The sequence below is a fragment of the Cynocephalus volans genome, chromosome 4 (assembly GCF_027409185.1).
Source record: "Cynocephalus volans isolate mCynVol1 chromosome 4, mCynVol1.pri, whole genome shotgun sequence".
Taxonomy (NCBI): domain Eukaryota; kingdom Metazoa; phylum Chordata; class Mammalia; order Dermoptera; family Cynocephalidae; genus Cynocephalus; species Cynocephalus volans.
In genome coordinates, this window is record NC_084463.1 from 104,266,696 (window position 1) to 104,293,453 (window position 26,758).

A 26,758-nucleotide genomic window follows, 5' to 3' on the forward strand; every position below is an offset into this window, starting at 1 on the left:
AGAGATATCATCTCACTGGAAATCAATTATTGACACCTCTGCAAAAAAATGTAACTTCTCATATCACCTATCTTCTTTTAAGCAATCTATTTGTTAGATCTTACTTTTAGGTCTGCAAAACATTTTAAGTTATTATTATTTTTTTATATGATGGATATTGGTTCATCTTCATTCTTTTGCATGGTGGATATGAAGTTGTTCCAGCACCATTGTTGGAAAAACTATAATTTTCCCATCACATTGTCTTAATGTTCCTTTAAAAATTATTTTGTTACAGATGTAGGGTTTATTTAGTGACTCAATTATATTTCTAGATCTGTATATGTACTCTTAGGTAAGTACCACACTGTCTTGATTATTGTAGCTTTGTAGTAAGTTTTGAAAACAGGCAGAATGAGTCCTCCAACTGTGTTTTTCTTTTCCAGAATTGTTTTGGTTATTCTGAGTACCTTGCCTTTCCAAATGAATTTTAAGATTAACTTGTTATTGAGAAAAAGTATTTGGGATATTGATAGAGATTGCCTTGTATTTATAGATAAGTTTGGAGACTATTGCTATTTTAACAATATTAGCTTTTCCAACCCATAGATATAGGTGTCTTTCCACTTATTTAGGACTTTAACTTCTTTCAACAGGTATTTTTCTATGTATAAGTATTGTACTTTGTTATTTTTTCATAATAATTATAAATTTCAATGCTATCATAAGTGAAATGATTTCCCTAATTTAATTTTTTGGTTTCTCATTACTAGTGTATAGAAATACAATTGATTTTTGTGTTTTAGTCTTGTATTCTGAATTTTTTTATTAGCTCTAATAGATATTTTTGTGGATTTGTTAGGATTTTCTATATATAAGATTTATGTAATTTGCAAATAGAGATAGTCTTACTTCTTACTTTGTAATATGTATATCTTTTATTTCTTATTTTTGCCTTATTTCCTTTAACAAAGCCACCATTAAAATGTTGAAAAGAAGTTGTGGGAAAGGACATTCTCATCTTCCTGTTGATCTTAGGGGGAGCACTTTTGGCCTTTCATCAAGTATGATATTAGCCTTATGTATTTTATATATTCTCTTTTTCAGTTCGAAAAAGATTCTTTCTATTTCTATTTGGTGAGGTTTTTGTTTGAATAGTAAAAGGATACCGGCTTATGGAAAATGTATTTTCTGCTTCTATGGAAATTATGTGTTTTATATTTTATTCTATTAATAGATTGTCATATATTAATTGATTTTCACATGTTGAAACAACTCTGCATTACTGTGATTAATTCCAATTGGTCATGGTGCATAATCCTAAAAAGAATTACATTGCTGGATTTAGTTTTCTAGTATTTTGTTGAGGATTTTGTGTTGATATTCATAGTGACAAAGGTTTCTAGTTTGGTTTCTTATAATGTTTTGTTTGCTTTTTATTAGGGTACCATTGGCTTCATATAATGAGTTGGGAAGTGTTTCCTCCTTTTCTACATATTTGGAAGAAAAGATTTGGTTTTTATTCTTTAAACTTTTGTTAGAATTTATCAGCGAAGCTGTTTGATTCTTATTTGCCTGCTTCAATTCGCTTGCTTGTTTTTTACTCTACCTGCTCTGTGCCTTACTTAGAAGGCTGATCAGTATGGACTACTTTAATGATTCCCCTTGCCTTTTGTTTCCAAGTTTGACTTGACCAAAGGAGACACCAGCATGATATTGGAGAAAGGTACAAGAGTGAGGCTGAAGCTTTATTGCCCAAGCTCACTGTCTTTAGGGTTACCCCTGGCTGGTTATAGACATCAACCAACTCTCTGCTCATGACAGGCAGCCATTTCCACACAGCCCTTCCTCTCTCAGTTTCCAGTACTGATACCTTCCCTGCACCTCCACAATCATGAGGGTACTATGGGAGCACAGTCACAGCTAAGTCTGAGTTTATGCTTTTTCCAGATATTTGTACACAGCCTTTCAATTTCACTCTTCTCAAATTACCCTAATTTATGTGTCATCTATTTTTTATTGTGATTCTTACTGTGCATGCACAGTGCATAAAATTATAAATATTAATGGTGTCATCATTTTAGATTATTTAAAAAATGCAAAGTGAGAAGTCAAGTTATACTAATTTTCTCCTATGTGAGGAGTGTAAAATAATATAATTTTTGACATAATTAAAAAATATTAGGAGTTAAATTGAATTCCTTTCTAGCAGTAAGAAAAAATATTTCAAATTTAAAAAACTTTAGAATAAATCAGATTAAAAATATTATCATCATAATAAATAACAAATGCTTGGTGTCTTATGTAAATAAATTATTTTTTGGTATCCACAGTAATTTATACTCTTATAATGTGTCATTTGCTACTTATGTGGTAGATGCATGCAATTAGGTAGGTTAGGAGTATAAAAAAGTGTTCACATTTGTCAAAAAACTAAATAATATGTATTTATATACATTAGAGAATAAGAATTGATCTCTCTGCTTTACTTTCAGAGAAATATTCTAGGGAAATTGGTCTATTTATATGAAAAAGTGAGTACTTTTTTACCTACAGATAGCGATAAAATACTGTGGTTGAAGAAATATGAATCTATACAAATAAACATCCACATTTAAAACATTAATGGTTTGGTAATAATAAAATTATGATATAGAACTTATGTATTTCAAATATCATTTTATTCTTCAACTTTATTATCTAGGAAGATTTTGAGGAATTTGTTATTAACAGATGGCCAGGTAATTTGTCTTAGACAACATTAGGATAAATATAATGCTTAATGATCTGTGTAAACCCAAATACTCTTTGTCTATTTGAGAGATATAAAAGGAAAAGCAAAGATTGTTCTACACATTCATGAAATGGATTAAGTTATTTTTTGTTATTGTATCAAGTACTGTCAATGCCGAGTTCCTTTCTGTTCTGCTTACTCCTGATGTCACCTGATGATAATGCCCATAACTACCTATGGCCTACTTACTTCTTTATGTTTTAACACATTATCTAGCCATGGAACAATGATCTTGACCATACAAGTAAAGCTATACTTTCCAGAGTCATGGCCTCAGAAGTGACTTTCCAACAATAAGGATTGTAAAAGAGAAATGCCCAGCTTCCTTGGCCCTCTCTAGGGAAAATGTGAGGTATATTCTACATCTTTACTCAGAGGGTCCCTGGAGGAGATGCAGCTTTAGTAGCCCAAAGTGATAACCAGCTCATACCCAGCTTCCTTGGCCCTCTCTAGGGAAAATGTGAGGTATATTCTACATCTTTACTCAGAGGGTCCCTGGAGGAGATGCAGCTTTAGTAGCCCAAAGTGATAACCAGCTCATTAATGTATCTTGTATTGGCTTTTCACTCTTCCCTGTCTCACTCTTCACTTCTTCACAATGCTTTCTCAGATAACCTCTTCTATAAACTTTTTATTGGTGTTCTGGGGGTGCTAACTAAGGACATTATTTCCACAATGGTGTTAAAGCTATGCTAATATTTCATAATAACTGGCTAAGTCAAAAAACCTGCCATCTGTGCATGGAAGCCCGTGAATGATAATCCCATAATGGTGACAAAATTCCAAAAGTTTGACCACACTATAGTTTGATAAATCTCCTCTGGTACAGAAGACATTATATTTTCTACAACATGGCTCTTAGATTTTGTATTTTGTTGATATTTCATTCTACAATCAATAAATTGGAAAACCAAACTATTCACTAACAGGAGTAGCCATTGATTCTGGAATTAAGTCTTGTCATCTTTGTCTTCAATTGGTTCTCTATCTGAAGTACTAAACTAATTTATTTGTATTATATGAGAAGGTTCCATCTCTTATTGTCCCACATTCTTCAATGCCTAAACTTTTAGAGTCATTTCACTTCTTCAAAAAACACAGAGGAAAGTGATTTACTCTACAACATGTACTGAATTTGATGTGAAGTATTCAGATATAAACATGTGTGTAGGTGTGTGTGTGTATGTATGCACACAGACATACTTCTCTGACTTTATCTTCCACAATATTCCATATCATGTTTAGAACTGTAACAATATTCAAATGCATACAGTTATCCACAGTCTTTGTTTCAATACTCTTCTTCTGCCAATTCTGCCTGCACGAAACTCTTCATTACATTTTTCACTCAATTATCTTCAATTTACATTTTAACACTCGACAAATAACTAAGAACAGATAAATCTAACATATAGTCATAAAACCCCAAAATTATTTGCTTTGAGTGGTGAAGGATTTGGAAAATGATTAGAATGTGGCATAAGGAAAATCTCTGAGGTATTGAAAACTGTCTAAATCGGAAGTTGGGTGATGATGATACAGTAACACATTACATGTCGGATGTTATCAAACTGAATACCTAAGACTCATTGAAAAGCAATGAATAAGTAGAGAAAAGAAGGTGAGGTACTGAGGTGAAAAGAAAGGAAAGATTTCTCTTAGAATAAATTCCTGGGGAAACCAGCAAGAAAAAGGAAAAGGATAAAAAATGAAGATGATGACATGCATGAAAGTATTTTCTTCTCTCCTAGACATTACGAATTGACTTGGTGTGTGTCTCAAAGCTGGAAAAATGATTCTGAGGCTCAACAGCTACTTACAGCTTAATACCAATAAATAAATAAGTAAATAAGTAAACAAACAAACAAACATAAAGCAGCCAGCACTGGTCTCACATGAGAATTGAGGGTGAGTGTCAGGCCATTGATCCTCCCTCAGAGAAGAAATACCGAGGTAGAAATCCCTGCATGTTGGCCGTTATCATCTAAAGCCCAATGACCTGAAAGTTTTCTGGGGGAGGGAAGTTTGACAGCTTCATGCCACAATCAGTTAATTAATAGTTTTCAGGACAAGTGAGTGAACTGCTAAAATTCCAAAGCCAGAAAATAGTCCCCATTAGAGATATCTCCAGATTGCTGAGGGGGATGATCTATTAATGATAATAAGCTATAAAACTTATTATTTGGGGGTTATGAATATATCACCGATGTGGTAAAAATGTTGTCACTGAAGTTAGTGACAACCCCAAGGAAGAAATGTATGTATAATAAAACAAGACATAAATAAATAAAAGAGATAATGGTAAATTATTAAATATCTCAAAAAACAGAGAAAGATTGGAGTATCTGGTCCTTGAAAAAATGTATTTAAAGTTCATTTGAAACTGAAAATTAATATAAAATAGTAGGTCCAAGAGTAACATTCTTTGTAGTAGCAGTAATTGTAGTAGTACTAGTAGTGGGAGTGGGAGGAAAAGGATTATCAGTACATTTTTATCACAATATGATCTACTATCCTTCTTTATCTACAAGTTTTTCCAGATGACAGAGGATGAACTATGTTCCATGTCTGTACCTTAAGAAATTCCTGTTTCTCACTTTCTTTTGAGCTCACTCCTCATGAGCTCACATTTGACTTGTTCTGAATATAATCCAATATTAGATATTTCCCAGTTCCCATTCCAGGGAGATTAGGACCTTCTAGAAACAAGAGCACTATTTTTTTTTAATGATGACCAGTAAGGGGATCTTAACTGTTGACTTTGTGTTGTCAGCACCACACTCTCCCAAGTGAGCTATCAGGCCAACCCTATATAGGGATCCAAACCCATGGCCTTGGTGTTATCGGCACCACACTCTCCCAAGTGAGCCACGGAAAGGCCCTAAACAAGAGCACTTTCTGATCCTGTGCTCCAGGGTCAAGATCAACTCACTATGAGAAAGGAAGCCTTGGGATCTAAAGGATAATTATGCTTTGGGATGGCTTTGAGGAAGGTAAAACAGTTCTTCCATTAGTATCTACATCTGTTCAAAATTTTTGTAGAAATAAGTTGTAACCATCCCATTCACATGCCAGGCTAGGCCTCTGATCTACCCTGGTAAGTTTCTGTCCCTTCCAGTTTGGAAACTGGGAGTGAATAAGGGCCTGAAAGGTGTTTACTTTAGGAGAAAATGGATAGAATGGCACTCTAAATTTCTACTTCAGTCATTAAGTTTTTTGTCCACTACCATGCCATCTCTTTTCTTTGTGTTTAGGATTTTCCATGAACAAAAGGAGACTTGGGGGCTAAATGGATATGATTTATATATGAAAGAATTTTATAGATTATTTGGTCTCATTTATATTTATGGCCTTCAAATAATTTATAACATATGCAAAGTAGTTTTCATATTACTGGATTTTATTCACCTGGATATGTGTTAACTCTAATGTTTTCTGGTTTACTGAAAATTTAAAAGGATAACTGAGGCAACCAGCCTTCTGTGTATATGGAAATATAAGGATGTTTGAGTGATATGGAAAGTAAGAGAAGGATAGAAAAATTGTAAGCCATAAAAAGCTTTAGTATATGATGGATTTACACAGCAACTCAGTCCTCTCTGCATTAGGGAAAAAAGCACCCTGACCTCTTTTATGCCCTTTGCCTCTATTAAAGATCAACTATTAGGACTTTTTCTTTCTCTTCTACTCAGTAACTAAGGACAAGACAACCTTTATATGATAGCAGTTAGATTAATTTAAAAAGCTAAGGATCATAAAATCATATCTTGTTATTTTCTCATAAAAATTGCATTAAATGTAACTTACATGCATTGGACTCATCACATTTTATTCCTGCTAATTCATAAAGGCTATAAGGAATAATTATTACAAATAATTTTTTAAAATCATGTGACATTTTAAAATTTATGAAACCATCTAAACCTGGTTGAAACAGTTTCTATCTCCCTATCTCAAGTTGTTTTACAAGCTTTCTTGCAGGACGTAAGCTGAGCATGGGCAGAGAGAAGGGCCTTGCCCTCCAGATGACCTCCAATACCACAGGAACCAAAAGTCTAGGGAACTAAAACGCAGGAAAATGAACCACTGGAGTTGTTCATAAAGTGAGAGTTCCTTCAAAAAAGAAAATCTGGCATCCGGCATCTTTGTTACATGGACTCTTTCAGAGCTAGCCAATCAACTTTTGCTAGTCATATGGACTCATTCAGAGCTAGCCAATCAACTTTTGCTAGTCATATGGACTCATTCAGAGCTAGCCAATCAACTTTTGCCAAGTTCTTCGCCCCTTACTGACCACAGTCTCCCTCCAAAATTTTTTAATATATGTAAGATTTACTGCTAAACAATTCATGTTACATACCCACAGAAGTGCTTCAAGTGGCTATGAAACTGCTACTTTTCTGACATTTTTCAAGAGATTGCCCCCAGAGTAAAAACAGAAACAGATTTCCACTACTATTCATAAAGGCTTTTCTTTTGCAAGATGTATGGATATGACCAGATCAGAGGAAATCTCTTTGTGGAATTGATTTTTGTTACATTTATGCGTGGAATAATTGGAGCAAATTGTGGAAGGGCCTAAACAAACAGATTCCAATGAGAGATAACAAATTATTAAATTTGAGATTTGGGTCCAGGAAAAGAAAACTCAGGTTGAACTCTGGACTGATTGTAGAACTAGAGAGATATTAAGAGGTGGGCATTATATTTAAAGGAGCTTTAGGATTCAAAGCACAGCTAACATTTCATAGTATAGAGTATAGAGTCATAGTATGAAGTCATAATATGCTGTAAAGTTATTAAAAAGAAAATTATGATCCTGTTATGCAAAGCACAACATCTATCTTTAACTAGACTCAAGGGGTTTTGTGATCCATTGAACTTTAAGCTGGGTGGGGGAAACATAATCATGCTAATCTAACTGTCAGGTATTTAAACTAGCCAGGTTCTGCTTTTCACTACATTCTATTATGTTTCTAATTGTCTCTTTTCTTGAAAACTATTCATCTGCATTTTTCTTTTTCTTTTCTTTTTAAAATTTCCTAAACCCCTGTAAAAACATTCTCTGTAAGAACATCCTCTGAAAAACATCCACTCTTGCTAATTTACCATAAACATAAAAAAAAAAAAAAATCAGTTCCTTTAGGGAACTAGTCATCTGCGGCCCCCTGTGAAAGCAGACCACTGTCTTCACATCTCCTCTAAGGGTCACACTTAGTGCCCTGTCAACACTGACTTATTAAATATTTGATGCTGAAATGGGTGAATACAAGTCACCTAAATTTTCTCCTACCAAATACCATTTAAGAATTAATGCTGAAGACTCAGGAATAAATAACTTGCTCCCTGGGATGAGGAACAGTGCGGTTGAGAGTAAAGGTTCTCACAGGACTATTCGCTAATTCACTAGGACAACAGAAATGGTATCTTCTCTGGGTCCCAGGGGAAACTTGTATTTGTAGCAAAATTGGGCTGTCTTGTAGAGGAAAATAAAGAAAAAAGCTTAATAGTGGCTTTTCAGACAGCCCAGCCTAGCCCTCATGGAATATGTGAATATCAGTGTTCTCAGAGTGCCTTTCCACAAGGGCTAAGTCAGAAATCCTGAAACTTCTTCCTGCTTCTTACTTTCATATATGGCTCTAATGGCTTTAGTGAACATATTATAAGATTGTTTGCTACTGCTATCCCAGCACATAGAGTAGAATCCCCAGACAATCTGGCCAAACTGTCATCTAAAGCACTGAACTTATTTCTTCAGTGCTCAGTATGCCTGATTGATGATGACCTGTGTTCTATCCACTTCCCATTTCCATTTACCTTCTGTAGGTATGAAATCAGTGGTAAGAAGAGAGTTTGTTAACTTCCATGGTGCCGTACACCAGATGTCCTCCCAACCTCATTGAAGCTTAAGTCCCCATTGTGACTGTTGAGGGTGGGAAATCCTATTATGGTAATCAAAAAGTGGGGCCTTGAAGAGGTGATTAGATCATAGGACTGTGCTGTAGTGAATGGATTAAAAATAGTGGTTCTGCTTTAAAAAGAGAGTAAATAAGGAGGTTCCTCTCTCTCCTCCACCACTTTCACAATGTGATACTCTGCTGTAACTGAAGCCAGCAGCAAAGAAAGCCTTCACCAGATGCGTTTCCTGGACTTTGAACTTGGAGCCTCTGAGACTGTAAGCAATACATTTATTTTTCTTTATAAGTCACCCGGTTTGAGGTATTTTGTTATAAGAGACAGAAATGGACTAGTAAACATGGTATCAATTAACACGTCATATCTGGACCCTAGAATTCCATATTGACTGGAATTTCTGGGCTAGAGCATATGCAGTTTTGGACTGGATTTTTCTTCTTTGTTGTATGCTTGATGGCTCTTCTGGGAAACATCATTTTACTGATCATCGTCCCTGCAGAACTTAGCCTGCACGAGCCCATGTACATCTTCCTTGCTGTGCTGGCAGCCACTGACATAGGACTAGCAGCCATTGCTCCCAAGATCTTGCTTCTTGGCCTTTGATGCCTGTCTAGCCCAGCTGTTCATCATCCATGCCTTGCAGGTCATGGAATCTGGCGTCTTCTTGGCCATGGCCTTTGACCATTATGTTGCCATTTGTGATGCTCTGAGGAATGCATCCATCCTCACACCTTCCTTTCTGGTTTAGATAGTGCTAGTTGTGACAATCCAGGCAGCAGTGCTCATTGGTATTTTACCAGTTTTAATCAAATTGACTACACCTTTAATATTTCATTGTTATTTCCCACTCTTTCTGTGAACACAGGGTTTTGGTTAGTAGACTACAGAAGACAACCAAGTCAATATGAGGGGTCTTCAAAAAGTTAATGGAAAGATTTGTATTATCTTTGAATTCTATTTTTTCCATGAACTTTTTGAAATACCCTCATAAAATGGGTGGTCTTTTTGTAGGTTTTACAATTCTGAGATTTGTCATGATTTTTATCCTCATATCCTATGTGCTGATTTTTTGGGCTGTTTTTCATCTGCACAAAAAGGAAGCATGACTCAAATCATTTAAAACATGCACAGCTTATATTTTGTTCTTCCTTGAGTTGTTTATGCTTGCCTTCTTCTTCAGGCACCATTTTAGACATGTTTCCCCCTCAACCCACATTCTTTTGTCTACTATTTAGCTCCTCGTGCCACCTGCACTAAACCCTGTTGCCTCTGTATCTCTTTCCCTCTCTCTAGCTACTGCTAATGGCACTTTTTAAATTTTCATTCTCAATTATTTATTGCTAGTGTATGGAAATATTGATGATTTTTGTAAGTTTATCTTATATACTGTGATCTTGATAAACTCACTCATTAATTTCAGGAAATTCTTTTTGTAGATTCCTTGATATTTTCTACATTGGTGTCATCATCTGAAAATAGAGACAAATAGAGATAGTTTTGGTTTTTACTTTCCAGTCTGAGTGTCTTTTAACTTTTTTTCTATCCTTACTGCATGAGCTAGAACTTCAAATATGATAGTGGACAGAAGTTGTAAGAATGAACACCCGTATGTGCTTCTCAGTACAGGAGAGAAACCACTTAGTCTTTCACCACTGTATATTATTTTTTTTTCTTACTAAATGTCCTTTATCAATTTAGAAAGTTTGCTTCTATTTCTAGTTTGTTGAGAATTATTATTATGACTGGCAATTGAAAAAAATTTAATGATTTTTTAATATATTGATACAATAAAATGCTTTTTTCTCCATAGCACATCTTTTAATGTGTTCGGTTTTGTTGATTGATTTCAAGTTGTATTAGTCTGCTTCTGTTTCTTATAACACAATGCCTGAAACTGGCTAATTTATAAAGCAATGGAATTTATTTTTCACAGTTTTGGGAGCTAGGAAGTCCATGGTCCAGGGGATATATCTGTTGAGGACCTTGAATGACCATGAATGGATCAATGTATATTCATAATAGCACAGCCCTCACACTTGAATCACCTCTTAGAGGCCCCACCTTTCAAATACCGTAATTGGATTTCTCACCCTCTTAGCACTGTTACAATAAGGGTTAAGCTTCAATGGTTAAGCTTTTGGAGAGAACATTCAATCCACAGCACAAGTGTTCAACCAGCCTTGCATTCCTGATAAATCCTACTTTGTCTGATGCATTCTTTCTTTCTTTCTTTTTGACTTTGCTGGGTTCAATATGCTAATGTATACTTGACACTTTTCTTTTCTATATTCATGAAGGATATTTATGAAGGTCCGTAGCTTCTTGTTTGTCATTTTTATTTTTCTGTCTGTGTTGTCAGTAGTGATACACCTTCTTTAGTTTCTGATGTTGGTAATTTCTCTTTATCTCTCTCTATCTCTCCCATTCTCTTTCTGTCTCTATCTCAATTATCTCTATCATCTCTCTCTGCCAATCTAGCTAGAGGTTTACCAAAGAAACAGTTTTCAGTTATATCGATTTTTTAAATTGTTTGTCTGTTTAGATTTCTCCTCTTGTTTTTACTATTTCCTTCTTTTGTTTTTGGTTTATTTTGATTTGAATTTTCTCTTATTTTTAAGATGTATGCATAAATTATTAGTTGATAGCTTTCTTCTTTCATAATATAAGCAATTCATGCTATTTATTTCCAAATAGGCACAGCTTTGCCTACTCTGTGCAAATTTTAATATATGGTATTTTCACTTTGTTACATTTAAAAGACTTTTAAATTTTTTCTTGAGTCGTCTTCTTTGAGCATGCATCAAGTGTGTATTTAATTGCTAAATATTTGGGAATTCTTTAGATATCATATTACCATTGACAACTAGTTTAATTGCATTATATCGTAGAACACATTTTGAATCTTGTGATAGATTTTCCTGACAATTTCAAATCCAGTTTAAAAACAATTCTGAAGTTGTTACAGTGCAATTATTTTTAAATAAGTGTTTATGTATATATGCATGTTTGTATTTATTTATTTTTAGTTTTTGATCAACTAAATTGTTAATTTCTCCCTAGTTTCCAGGAACCTGGCCCAGTCAAAGCAACAGCTGCAGTTGAGAATGCAATATGTTTGTTATGGAAGTGCACGGTCTCCAAGGGCAATTTAGATATTCTCCAAGAAATGTTCAATTTATGAAATGTGGATACTCCCCTTAGAATAATAATGGAATAAGATTGAGACATTCCATTTTTCCAACAAGATAACTGCATTTTCTTTTGCATAAACTGTTATCCTTGATTCCTGTCTTTCTATCACATTACACATATCTCCTCAATGATTTTGTTGGCTGTACCTCCAATATATACATAAAATTAAATTAATCTTGCTAACTCATTTTAACTAATCTTATTCAAACCATGATCATCTTTATTCTGAATTATTGCAATATCCTACTAACTTGTTTTCTCTTTCTTCAATTCCCACAAATTTCAATTGTTTCTCTGGGTAGCAGCCAGGGTAACCCTATTAAAATTTTATTTAGATGCTATTATTACATTGCTCTAAACCATCCAATGGTTTTCCTTTTGGCGCAGTAGTAACTCAGTGCCCTTAGTATGACCTATATGTCTCATGATACGACACCTACCATTTTCTCTTTGATTTCCTACTGCTTTCCCTGCCCCATAACCAATTCCCTTCAACCTCATTTTCTCTTCACTAAAAGTTCTTCTCCAGTTCAGGACTGAGTTTTATATTCTTATACTGAGAGATCCTCATTTGCTAGGCCCTAGGCTTAGTGCTCATAATCTATTTTGTCACTCATCTTTAAAGCAGCCTTTGGAAATAATAATACCACTAGAGAGTGGATCAAGATAGTAAATCCCAAATAGTAAATCCCAGTGATCATCTCCCTACAGATACATCAATTTGATCATACACCCACACAGAAAAATACCTTCACAAGAGCTTAGTAAGCCAGGTAAGAGGTGACAGTACTTGGTTGTAGCATAATGATAATAATAAATGATGCATTGAGGAAAGTAGGAAAAACAGAATTACATTGCCTGTTTCACCCTTCCCTCAACTGCAAGTAGCACAGGGTAGCATGGAGAGACAAAGTCGGCTTGGGAGAAGAAAAACTGAGTGCAAGACTTTGAATGGAGCCCAGTGTGAGACACCACAATAAAAATCAGTACCAGGCAGTACTTTATGACCATCATCCCCAGGCCAGGCCCACACAAGGAGCATCTACTCTCACTCTGCCACCAGGGAGAGACTCACAGCCCCAGTGGAATGAAGTAGTGTTAAGGCCCACAACACTGCTGGCTGATGCAGTGGCTCCAAGCCAGAAATAAACCTCAGAGAATGGCAGGTCATTGCAGTGAAGGCCTTAGGTGCTGGTCTCAGTAGCTGAAGAGGCCAGCATATCAATGGGACCATTGATCCCATCTTTCTTTCAATCCCAAGAAGCACGGTGTGGAGACAGGTATTGTCTACTTGGAAAAGAGAGAAAAAAAAATAGACACTAGACATTGCCTTGATGCCAAAGGCCCGATTGAACACAGTAAGACGCAGCACCAGGAATAGCTTGGTAGCACCTGACCCCAGGCTAGTGACCATGGACAGAACATCTGAACACAGTACAGTCACAGGTGGAAAATAACAAACCCAGTGGGAGAAAACACCCTTGTTAGATCCTCCCCTGGTTCATCCAGACCTGAAGAACAATGACCATGTGGCTTAGGCCACCCTCTAGTATTGAAAAAGTGGCGACACATTAACTGTGAACTTAGGGTATCCTGAGCTTAGGGCACCCTCTAGTATTAAAAAAGTGGCACCACATTAACCACAGATCTATGGCAAACCTTGTGTTAGAATGCCACCTAGCTAAAACAGAGACAGTGACCACAGGCTCAGACTGCATAGCCAGCCTGCTTTAAATCTCTGAAAAGATGAGCACAAACAAATCTGGACAACAGTGACTGGAATAAATGCCTAATTTCTTCAATGCACAGATGTTGTCTCATTCCCACAAGCATCAAGAACATTAAGAGAACCATGATCTCATCAAATGGACAAAATAAAGTGCTAAAGACTGACCTTAAAGCCATGAAAATGTGTGACCTCTCAGAAAACTCAAATCAGCTGTTCTAAGGAAACTCAATGAACTTCAAGAAAACACAGAGAAGAAATTCAATGATTTATCATAAAAACTGAACAAAGATATAGAAATAATAATTATAAAATCAAACAGAAATCCTGGAGCTAAAAAATTTAATGAATCAAATTAAAAATGCAATAGACAGCATCAACAGCAGAATTAACCAAGCAGTAAAAAGAATTAATGAGCTAGAAGATAGGCTATTTGAAAATACACAGGCAGAGGAGAAAAGAACAGACAAAACCTACAGGAACTATAGGATGGCATCAAAAAAATGTACTAGTCATTGTAATCAAAGAGAAACTTCAGAATGCCAAAGAGTTTGTAAGCTTATTCAAGGAGAAAATAACAGAAAACTTCCCAAACCTAGAGAAAGATACAAATATCCAGGTGCAGGAAGGTCAAAGCTCACCAATCAGAGTCATATTTATATGTATATGTTTATACAAATATATATATTCAATATTTATTCTAAATATTATTTCATCTGTTACTAATGAAACTATGAAAGCTTTCTTTTGATAAATACTTATACAGTATTAACTTTTCTCATTCTTTTATTTTCAACAGCTCTATTATATATTTAAATCAAGTTTTATTGTGTATATTTAATTTATGCAGCTTGGTAGTATAAGACACATGAGAGTACTATAAAAATTTGTGGGAAACAGAATGAAAAGGTGATACACATCTTTTCACACACATTTTGGGTTATGGGCCCAGCACGCTTCTGCTGCGCCACTCTGCTCGTCCTTCACACACATTTTGAAGACCCCTCATTATATAGTAAAATGTTTACTATAGTGGATCAAATTAACATATCCATCACCTCATAAAGTTACCCATTTTACTCCCAGTGGCAAGAGCAGCTATAATGTACTTTTCATAGAAAATTCTGAATAAAATACAATATTATTAACTATAGTCCTCATGTTTTACATTAGATTGTTTGGCTTGTTCATTCTACATATTTGCTACTTTGTATTGTTTGACCTACATCTCACCATCTTCTTCCCCCTCACCACAACCCTGGAAACCACTGTTTTATTCTGTTATTTCTGTATATTTGATCTTTAAAAAAAATTTTTAGATTCCATATGTAAGAGATATCATGTAATATTTTTCTTTCTGTGTCTGACATATTTCACTTATCAAAATGTCCACCAGTTTCATCCCTGTTGTGACAAATTACAGGATTTCCTCTTTTTTAGGACAATAATATTCCATTGTGTGTGTGTACTTGTGTGTGCATTTATATATTTATCTCATAGTTTGCTTATCCATTTGTCCATTGATGGACATCTAGGTTTTTTCCATATCTTGTCTACTGTGAATAGTGCTGTAATGAACATGGGAGTGCAGATCTTTTTTTAAGGTGGTAATTTTATTTCCTTTTGGTACATACCCAGAAGAGGGATTGCTGGATCAAAGCTCTATTTCTGATTTCTTTGGGAACTTCCATACTATTTTTCATAATGGCTGCACCAGTCCACATGCCCACAAACAGTACAAGGGCTCCCTTTTCTCCACACCCTCATCAATACTGGTTATCTCTTTTGATAATAGCTATCATAACAAGTGTAAGGTAGTATATCATAGTGGTTTTAATTTGTATTGTGATGTTGAGCACCTTTCCATGTATTTGTTGGCCATTTCTATTCTTGTTCATCTTGTGAACACTACCATTTTTTTAAAAATCAGATTTATAATTATAGTCTTTGACATTCAAAGTAATGGTTCATATGTTTGGATTTGTTTCCACTATTTTATTTTGTGTTCTATGTTTATATTTTTGTTCTTTTTTGAATTGTTCTAGATTTATTATTTTTTATCATTCCATGTTTCCCTCTATTAATTGAATAATCCTGTTCTATAGTTGTTAGTTATTTCTTTGAAAATTAAAGTATGTTGATGTCCAATTTCAGAATCTGAATTGACTTCACAAGTGATTTATGAAAAATTAGAAAAACTAAATTTATTTGTGCAAGTTCTGTGCATTACTAAAATTTAAGATTCCTGGCTTTTGTTTGGGAGAACACTTTAAATAGCTTTAGCAAGTGAGGATCCTAAACTGGTTTAAATAGTAAAGTTGAGACAAAAAAAATCTTAAAAAGGCAAGAGTAACATACAGCTTTTCCTCAGGGTTAAATATGGCACTGGGATCTAGAAAAAAGAGACTGAGGAGAATTGTTGTCTGCTGTTATCACTTCTTTTAAAATAGGACAGAATAGATTCCCTAAAACAAGCAAAAGTGTTATTTAGGGAATACTCGTTTCAGAAAGATGGCTATTTAGCTAACCTGTTCAATATTAAAATTCACTTCTTTCATGTCTAGTCAGTAATAAAAATATGTTACATACCAACTTTATTTGCTGTATTAATATACATGCAGTCTCTAAGAATGTGAGAAAGACTTATTTTTGATACTTTAAGTTACTTGTTTAATGCTAATATTCCCTTTATTATCTTCACATCTGTAATAATACTCTGTCCCAAATCAGACTGATGTCTGCATTGATATACCTTCAGTACCTACAAATGTAAGGTAGGTCAAAAGCACGAGTTTGAAGCCAAATGTAAAATGACCTAGAAAAATGTGAGCAGTGTTGCTGGAATATTCCGAAATATTGGGAGATGTCTGAGGCTTCTGGAGGCCTTTGGAAAAGGGCTTTTGAATTATTTTTGCTGTTGTGCAAATGAGTATTACTAAGAGGACTGAAAATAATGTAATCATCTAATCAACTCACTCTCTTACTCAGTTTCAGATTTTTCTGTTTAGTCATCAAACCCAAATTGATAACAAGCTTTTCTTATCTATGAATTTTTTTCTCATATGCGTATATTTATTAAATTACTCAAACATATATATTAAGTACTGAAAAGATCCAGATACTATGAAGTACGTGTTCAAGTGTATTATCTCATTAAAAATATTACTTACCTGATTTTTTATATAAAGTACATTATAGATGAGAGAGTATCTTGTTGGAAAGATAATAGATATAAAACAGTAGAGCTAGGATATAACAAAAACATTTTGAATTCAATTATAGAGCTCATTTTCAGCATGGAATATCATTGTTTTAATCTCAGGAATAGAGGGTTGTTTTATACCTAAACCTCAGTTCCTGGCATATTAACATTGATCTGTGCAAGACCCCTCTCTTGTCTGTCTGTTTATTTTATTTCCTTTTCTCTCTATATCCCAGTCCCCTTTTTTCACTTGTGGATAGAGAAACCCTACAACCTGCTTGGTTGAGTTGTTACTGGTTTATGTCTGTTGTCCTCTTTTATACTCAAAAGTGTACTGTTTTGGAAGATAAACTATGTGGCACTGTATCCATAAATCAATATTTGAAATGCATTTATTTTTATCTTTGTAGTATTTTCACCAGGCATATATTGTTTTATAAGATTGTATTTTAACATATAAATGGTGTTAAATTATGTATCTTATATCAATACTCCTTTGTATAATCTATCTATAATGATATGTATACATTTATTTCACTGCTTATAAATACTCCTAATCAGAAAAAGAGAAGCTCTTACTCCAGTTTAACAGGTATAACCTTTCCCACTGGGGAAATTTATTCCACATTGTTCCTTAAAACATAGGATTTGGGCTCTCAATTATATAAAACATGGTTTATTTGGCATGGTTCCTTTGCGATACTCAGGTCTTAAGAGATTCTGCTAGGTGTGTTTAGAATCTTTGTTTACTACATAATGCATAAACTCTCTCTCTCTCTCTCACACACACACACACACACACACACTCTCTCTCTCTCTCTCTCTCTCTCTCTCTCTCTCCGTTCATGGATATATATTAAAACATACGCCCCTTGACACTAATGCGTTACTTAAAAACGATTAGGGAGTGATATCCTTATACTATAACTGTCCTTTCTGTGGTCCTCATACAGACCTGGGAAATTACTCTGATTAAGGTACTTTTAATTTTCTCTAAAGAACCCCTTTAAACTAACTGGGATCATAACATTCAAATCAATTTACTATCAGATTTTATGGTCTTTGCTATTGGTAAAGTATAATCCTTGAGCTTTTATTATAATTATAATTATCAAAAATGAAGCAATGTTTTTTTTCTATTTTTATTATTGATGAAGTAAATTCTTCTTGTCACCAGGCATGTTGTTTACTTTATTTTAATGCTGTGGAAACTTGTGTTTCTTTTGTTTTTTTATTATATTAAACTTATAAATTGGTGAAGGGTGATTATAAAATGACTAGTTTCTTCTTATCCTAATCTGAAAGAATCACCTATAAAACTTGTCAGTGGAGTCTTCATTTTTTATATCAGCTACATCTGTATGATTTTTATGGTTTCTCATTGCTATTATATTCCAAAAATATCTTTAATTGTTTACATTTCATATTTAATTTAGCTCTTTATCTGAAACTTATTTGACCAACTTTGTAAATTGAGAATCTGAAATAATTTTTTCAAGTATTAGATAACTTTATCTTCACTTATTCTCTACTTTATTTGGTTGTGATATTCTCTGTATTACAAATAAACTTACTCCACAATTTCCAACTATATTTGGATTATCCCACAATTACTAATTACAGTTGGGTTCAGGAATAACTAATCTTTTCCATCTACCTTGTTTATTTTTGGCCCAGTATTATATTGTTCTTATTGTTCGAGCATTATAAACCTAAATTAACACTGCAAATATAGCTCTCTCTCATTAAGTTTTTTTTCTCAGAATCACGTAGTTATATTTATTTTTTATAATTAAAGATGAATTCTAGATTTACATTGCATGTAATCAATTTTTAACTCTGACTGGGAGTGGTACATTTAAGCATTTATCCACCAGCAGAGAAGGAAAAAATGATGTATGTAAGTGGTCGTTTTGATGGACTGAAGTTGTAGTTCCTTCACTTTTCCTCTGTTATCTCTTTAAAGTTGGCTGCAAAGCAATCATCAAGAGATAAGAGGAGGAATTGAAGGTGACATTGTGAGAGTATGTAAGAATTTTTATTAGTAATTGAACAAAGTAAAAACACATAGTAAACAAAAAACACTGGGTTTGCTTTGAATGTTGAATCTGTCAGGTAATGAGATTTTTCTGACAGTGTACAGAAGGTACATACGGAGAAGATAGATATTTGATTTCAAGCAGGATTAAGATTTGTCAGGTAAGTGGGAAACACGCACACAAAACAGCAAAAACCTGATAAAGTATTTTAGAGTACAGAAAAAATGAGAGAGACATATTTCAGTTCATGAACATGAACACGATTCACAAACCAAATAAAAATTGTATTAAGAAATTATTTCCCTGTTATAAATTTTATTATAACTTCCAAATTATTATATTCATCAATTAATTTTTAAAAAGCAATTTTGTTTCCCCAAGCAGATCTAGTAATTTCTCATTGTGTCCTTCCTTGTATGTATCTGGACAAAAATTTAAAAGTTAAAGTAAATCTAAATTTAAAAAATTAGATTATTTAGCCATGATATAATCATGTTGAAAGTCATAGGCTATTTAAAACATTTGATGACTTAGAATTTGACCATTTTGTCAAATATATGCAGTAAAATTACATTATTGTTTAAATTTCTTTTTTATTTTTTCTTTACATTCATTAGTCTTGCATTTTCTGTAAGTAATAAGTTTTAAATATGCAATCAGAAGAATTATATATTTGAAAACATGGCTATAGTTTGTTCTTGATTTTTTTTAATATATTCTCTATTAATGATTTTCACTCGTATCCTTTTGGAGTTTGTGTTAATTGACTTATTACTTATTTTTTCTTTATATGTGACTCAATGGAAATGTGGAAAATAATAAGTCGAATAGTATTTATTTGCCATTACCTTAAATATGTAGGATAGTATATGTCTATTATGCAAGATAATAAGTTTAAGAAGGATCACATATTCAAAACTGAAAACTGTGAATTGTGTTTATACTCAATGTTTATAAAATCAATGTCTGATTCAGTAAGTGCCTATAGATTGTGTATAAGTTTATTATAAGGTGTGATTGTAAGTAATCAGGATAAAGTAGATAGAACAAATGGTTAAAAAGAAGATAAAGTTTTTGATGGTAATTATGATAGTGTAACAACTTATTTATTGTCATTTTAAGAATAAAGATTTAGTACTTGAGCACATCTATTATGAGACTTTACAACAACAGTAATTTTCAACTTTTGCTGCTCTCTGGCTTCTCTGGCTTGGAACATTATCATCCTCAGATCTCCATCTTCTTCTGTGTTTCATACCTAATTGCCATTATGGGCAACAGCATCATATTGGTAGTAATCTGGGTGGAACGATCGCTTCACAAACCCATGTACTTCTTTCTTTCCATGCTGGCAGTCAGTGACCTGGGTCTCTGTGCCACCACCTTACCTACAGTGCTTAAGCTCTTCTGGTTCAATGCTCGTGAAATACACTTTGATGCATGCCTTGCACAGATGTACTTTATCCACATCTTGTCCATGATGGAGTCAGGTATCCTATTATCTATGGCTTTTGACCGCTACGTGGCCATAACCAATCCTCTCAGATACACTGCCATCCTGAACAGGGCTACCATTGTGAACATTTCTGTAGGGCTTGTGTTGCGGGCCATCATTGTCCTCATCCCAGCCCCTGTCCTCATTAAGAAACTCAGATTTTGCGAGGCCAGTGTACTTTCCCATTCCTATTGTCTGCATCCAGATATCATTACGCTTTCCTGCTCTGACCACCGTATTAACAGCATCTTAGGTCTCATTGTCATTATCATCACATTTGGTTTTGATTCTGTGCTCATCCTTTTCTCCTATGTGAAGATCCTTACCACTGTACTAGGTATTGCCTCCCAGGAAGAGCGAGTCAAGGCCCTCAACACCTGTGTTTCCCACATCTGTGCTGTGCTGCTTGTCTACATCCCCATGTTGGGAGTATCCATCATTCACCGTTTTGGGAAGCATGTTCCACCCGTGGTTCATGTTGTCATGGGCTATGTCTACTTGTTGCTTCCTCCTGTGCTCAACCCAGCCATCTATTGTATCAAGGCCCATGAGATACGCACCCACCTTGTATATATCTTCAAGAAAATATCAACAAATGTATATTAATTAGAATTTAAATATCTCCGTGACCAAAAAAAAAGATATTCAAGTAAAAAAAAAAAAAGTATAGGTATTTGTTAATTCTGCATACTAATCATTCAAAAAACCTGAGAAGGTAAAAAAAAAAAAAATGGTCAAAAGGCTAATATCTAATACTATGTGCTATAGAATCAATAATTTTAAAAGTCAATATTCTAACAGAACTCTTTTTATGTTAATCTAGTTCTCAAGGAAGATACCCTCAACCAAACAAATTCTACTGATTCTTCCTAAAGAATAGTAGATACTCCACCTTAATTTTATTATTTGAATTTAGTTGTAAATTGTCTTTTCCAGATGTGAAAAGTTCTCTTTGTGATTAACTGCAAGATCTCCAAAGGCAGAAAAAACTTATTCAGTAAATTTACTACTAGGTGAAGCACTAGCATTTATTCAAAATATTTATTCCTCTCTTATTGTCTACCAGGCACATTAAAAACATTAGAATAGAGCTAATTTGTATAAAATAGGTAAAATCACTCTTTGGCTAATACTGTATTAGACTGAGGTAGGGAACTAGCTTGGAATTAAGTATCAATAGCAAAGAAAACTTGTCCTTCTGCCTTGTCAATAACACACTGATTTAACAATTCTTGTCGCTTTCTGAAAGTCATTGTTCTGAATGAATATGTTATCCAATATCACCTCAAAACCAATAAGTATCTCTGAGGTGGTTTGTGGTCAAGGCCAAATTGTGCCTGGTTACCAGGGTTAAGTATGTGGTGTCTGATGTTCTTGCAGACATTTTGGTAAGGATCTCTTCTTACCATGGGGCCATCACTTTGCTCTTTTACCCTTTTACATAGTCCACCGCTGTCCTCACTTATTAAAGACCTCACGTACAGTTGATCACCTAGACCCAGAGACAAAGAAAGATGGCTTGTTAGGACATGAAGGAATGTTAGAAAATACAAAGTTATGTTTTCCTAAGTGAGTTTACTATGAAGTAAGCATATATTGCATTTATCATCTTGCATAAATATGGCCCCAAAGTAGATATGGTTTATCATACCCAATTTAGAGAAAGGGAAATCAAGTCTCAGAGGATTATCACTTCTTAAGAATAAAGCTAGTATTACTATAGTTGTTTGTTCATTCCAAAGTTCATTCTCTTTACACAGAAAAATACTGGAATATGTTGACACTAACACCTAAACTTTATTCTATTGGATCAGTTTAAGTCAGTGCCCAAGTCAGGTGCAATTTACCTATTTCTATATGTCTACTGACAGATAAAATTCCTCACAAAATAGTTATTAAAATATGTGAAAATCCAAAGTTCAATTAGTGCTTAATGAAAGTAAAATTCACATTTGAAGATATATGGCTTTCAGTCAAAAATATATTATCACCCATCAGAATCATGGCCTTAAGCACTTTAAACGTTTTTAAAAGAGGAAATAAAAACACAATAACCAAATTTGCAAGATATAACTTGTTATAAAAGGAGAAAATAAAGGCAGACAAAAATAGATGGAAGGAAATCATTAAAATAATTTTAGAAAATAGCAATTTAAAATTATCCTAAGTGAAACAACCCAGGTACAGAAGGAGAAATACCACGTTTTCACTCATAACTGGGAGCTGAATCCATAAATAAGCAAATGAACAGTAAAGAGAGATAAAGAAAGAAAGGAGCAACAATCACAGTAATACGTTGAACTTTTAGAAAACTAGAGGTGGAAAGGGGGAGCAGGGGGGTCGAAGGATGGGTGCTAAAGAGGAATTGGTCAATGGACACAAAGAATGATCATGTATTGTAAAGATGAATAAGTTAATCATACTGATCTAACCACCACACATTCTACAAAATTATTGAAAATCAGCATTGTACCCCACATGTATGTACAATAAAAATAATGTATATACAATAAAAATAAAATAAAATAAAATAAAATAAAAAATAAAAAAATAAAGAAAAAAGAAAAAGAAAAAGAAAAAAAGTAATTTTGTTATGTAGAGTAAGCATGCTTTTTGAGCTTGTTAGGCTTCTCAGCATATGGGTAAAAAGCAACTTCTTTTGAAATTCCTAAAATATAACTTCATAAGTGCAGAGATTCTGACTGTTTTGTTTGCTTCTGTATCTTCAGTGGTTAAAATAGTGTATGACACCAAAAACACAACAAAACAAAAAATTGGTGTATTGAATTTATCAAAATTAAGACATTTATTCATCAAATGACACTATCAAGAGAGGAAAAGACAACACATATAATGAGATAAAATATTTGCAAAGCATATAAATCATAAAGGATTAATATCCAGAACATGTGAACAACTCTTACAACTGAACGACAACAACACAAACAATTTGGCAGTTAAGAACCAGTCAAATGACGTGAATAGATCTTTTCCCACAGAAGATATACAAATGATTGATAGCATAGGAAAAGGTGCTCAACAACACTAGTCATTATAGAAATGCAAATCAGAACCACGATGACATATCCCTTCAGTCCTATTAGATAGCTATTATGAAAAAAAAAAAAGAAAAAGAAATTTTGGTGAGTATATAAAGAAATTGGAGCCCTTGTTCCTGCTGGTGGGATTATAAAATAATGTAGCTGCTACAGAAAATGTATGGCGGTTCTTCAAAAATTTTAAAGTGGGGTTGCCATGTGATCCAGCAATTTCACTTCTTGGTATATAATGTAAGGAGTCAAAAACATGGACTGGAACAGATATTTGTATGCCAATTTCCTTGCAGCATTATTCACAACGGCTAAAAGATAGAAACGACCCAAGTGTCCATCAAAAGATTGATAAAGAAAATGTATATATGTACAATTGAGATTTATTGTCATAAAATAATGAAGTTCTGATATATGCTATAACATGCATGAAACTTGAAGATGTTATGCTAAGTGAAATAAGCCAGACACAAAAGGATGAATATTGTATGATTTCACTTATATAAAATAACTAGACCAGGCAAGTTCACAGAGAAAGAAAATAGATCAGAGGTTACTAGGGGGTGAGGGTGGGGTAATGGGAAGTTATTGCTAAATAGCTACAGAATTTTTGTTTGGAGTAATGAAAAAGCACTGGGAATTGGTAGCGATGATGGTTTCACAACATTGTGAATGAAGTTAATGCCACTAAATTGTACACTTAAAAGTTGTTAAATGATAAATTTTGTTTCATATATTTTACAAAGATACTCAAATGACATACCCCTTCACACCCGTTAGATAGCTACTATAAAAGAAAAGGAAATGAGACCGGCCCGTAGCTCACTTGGGAGAGCGTGGTGCTGACAACACCAAGTCAAGGATTAAGATCACCTTATTGGTCATCTTTTTTTTAAAAAAAGGAAATGAAAAATAAATTACACTTACTACACCAAATCAAAGAACACAGCAGATACTTAATAGTGAGACTTTAATTAATGAGAGAAGTGACTAGTAGCCAGCAAATTGAGGATAACAAAAGGTCCTTGTTTTAAAGTGGTTAGAACAATAAGTTGACAAACTCTGAAAACTACCTACCTCTGTACATACATAAGTTCAGTTAATGCAATTTTGTCATAGATGAAACAGCTTTTCATTTTGCATTTGTTCCTCATAGCCAAAGGCAACGTTACTGATGGACTTAACTACATTTTAAAAATTCCAATGGAAGTACTAGCCAGAGCAATCAGAGAAGAGAAGGAAATAAAGGGCATCCAGATTGGAAAAGATGAAGTCAAACTGTCCCTGTTTGCAGATGACATGATCCTATATATCGAACAGCCTAAAACCTCTACAAAAAACCTGTTGGAATTGATAAATGATTTCAGCACAGTAGCAGGATACAAAATCAACACACAAAAATCAGTAGCATTTCTTTTCTCCAATAGTGAACATGCAGAAGGAGAAATCAAGAAAGCCTGCCCATTTACAATAGCCACCAAAAAAATAAAATACTTAGGAATTGAGTTAACCAAGGAGGTGAAAAATCTCTATAATGAGAACTACAAACCACTGCTGAGAGAAATTAGAGAGGATACAAGAAGATGGAAAGATATTCCATGCTCTTGGATTGGAAGAATCAACATAGTGAAAATGTCCATACTACCCAAAGTGATATACAAATTCAATGCAATCCCCATCAAAATTCCAAAGACATTTTTCTCAGAAATGGAAAAAACTATTCAGACATTTATATGGAACAATAAAAGACCACGAATAGCCAAAGCAATGCTCAGCAAAAAAAATAAAGCTGGAGGCATAACACTACCTGACTTTAAGCTATACTACAAAGCTATAATAACCAAAACAGTATGGTACTGGCATAAAAACAGACACACTGACCAATGGAATAGAATAGAGAATCCAGAAATCAACCCACACACTTACTGCCATCTGATCTTTGACAAAGGCACCAAGCCTATTCACTGGGGAAGGGACTGTCTCTTCAGCAAATGGTGCTGGGATAACTGGATATCGATATGCAGGAGAATGAAACTAGATCCATACCTCTCACCATATACTAAAATCAACTCAAAATGGATTAAGGATTTAAATATACACCCTGAGACAATAAAACTTCTTAAAGAAAACATAGGAGAAACACTTCAGGAAATAGGACTGGGCACAGACTTCATGAATACGACCCCAAAAGCACGGGCAACCAAAGGAAAAATAAACAAATGGGATTATATCAAACTAAAAAGCTTCTGCACAGCAAAAGAAACAATTAAAAGAGTTAAAAGACAACCAACAGAGTGGGAGAAAATATTTGCAAAATATACATCTGACAAAGGATTAATATCCAGAATATATAAGGAACTCAAACAACTTTACAAGAAGAAAACAAGCAACCCAATTAAAAAATGGGCAAAAGAGTTAAGTAGGCATTTCTCTAAGGAAGATATACAAATGGCCAACAGACATATGAAAAAATGCTCAACATCACTCAGCATCCGGGAAATGCAAATCAAAACCACATTGAGATACCATCTAACCCCAGTTAGGATGGCTAAAATCCAAAAGACTATGAACGATAAATGCTGGCGAGGCTGCAGAGAAAAAGGAACTCTCATACATTGTTGGTGGGACTGCAAAATGGTGCAGCCTCTATGGAAAATGGTATGGAGGTTCCTTAAACAATTGCAAATAGATCTACCATACGACCCAGCCATCCCACTGTTGGGAATATACCCAGAGGAATGGAAATCATCAAGTCGAAGGTATACCTGTTCCCCAATGTTCATCGCAGCACTCTTTACAATAGCCAAGAGTTGGAACCAGCCCAAATGCCCATCATCAGATGAGTGGATACGGAAAATGTGGTACATCTACACAATGGAATACTACTCAGCTATAAAAACAAATGAAATACTGCCATTTGCAACAACATGGATGGACCTTGAGAGAATTATATTAAGTGAAACAAGTCAGGCACAGAAAGAGAAATACCACATGTTCTCACTTATTGGAGGGAGCTAAAAATTAATATATAAATTCACACACACACATACACACACACACACACACAAACCGGGGGGGTAGGGAAGAAGATATAACAACCACAATTATTTGAAGTTGATACAACAAGCAAACAGAAAGGACATTGTTGGGGGGGAGGGGGCGAGGGAGAAGGGAGGGAGGTTTTGGTGATGGGGAGCAATAATCAGCTACAATGTATATCGACAAAATAAAATTAAAAAAAATAAAATAAAATAAAAAAATAAAAAAATAAAAATAAATAAAAGAAAAATAAAATAAAATAAAATAAAAAATAAAAGTAGTACAGTTGTGTCTGAAAAAAAAATATAAAATATAAAAATAAAAAT

General features: G+C 34.1%; 1 protein-coding gene and 1 pseudogene across 1 annotated transcript; both read left to right on the forward strand.

Moving 5' to 3' along the window:
• The first annotated feature begins 5,751 nt into the window (after window positions 1-5,751).
• LOC134376315 (olfactory receptor 52A5-like) lies at window positions 5,752-10,005 on the forward strand (annotated as a pseudogene).
• A 10,113-nt stretch (window positions 10,006-20,118) lies between these two features.
• Window positions 20,119-20,949, forward strand: LOC134376316 (olfactory receptor 51I2-like). The gene has a single exon (XM_063094907.1). The coding sequence runs from the start codon at window positions 20,119-20,121 to the stop codon at window positions 20,947-20,949; it is 831 nt and encodes a 276-aa protein (XP_062950977.1).
• Window positions 20,950-26,758: the final 5,809 nt, after the last annotated feature.

Coding starts and splice junctions, on each gene's coding strand:
- LOC134376316 (XM_063094907.1), top strand. CDS start 20,119: ATGGGCAACAGCATCATATTGGTAGTAATCTGGGTGGAACGATCGCTT.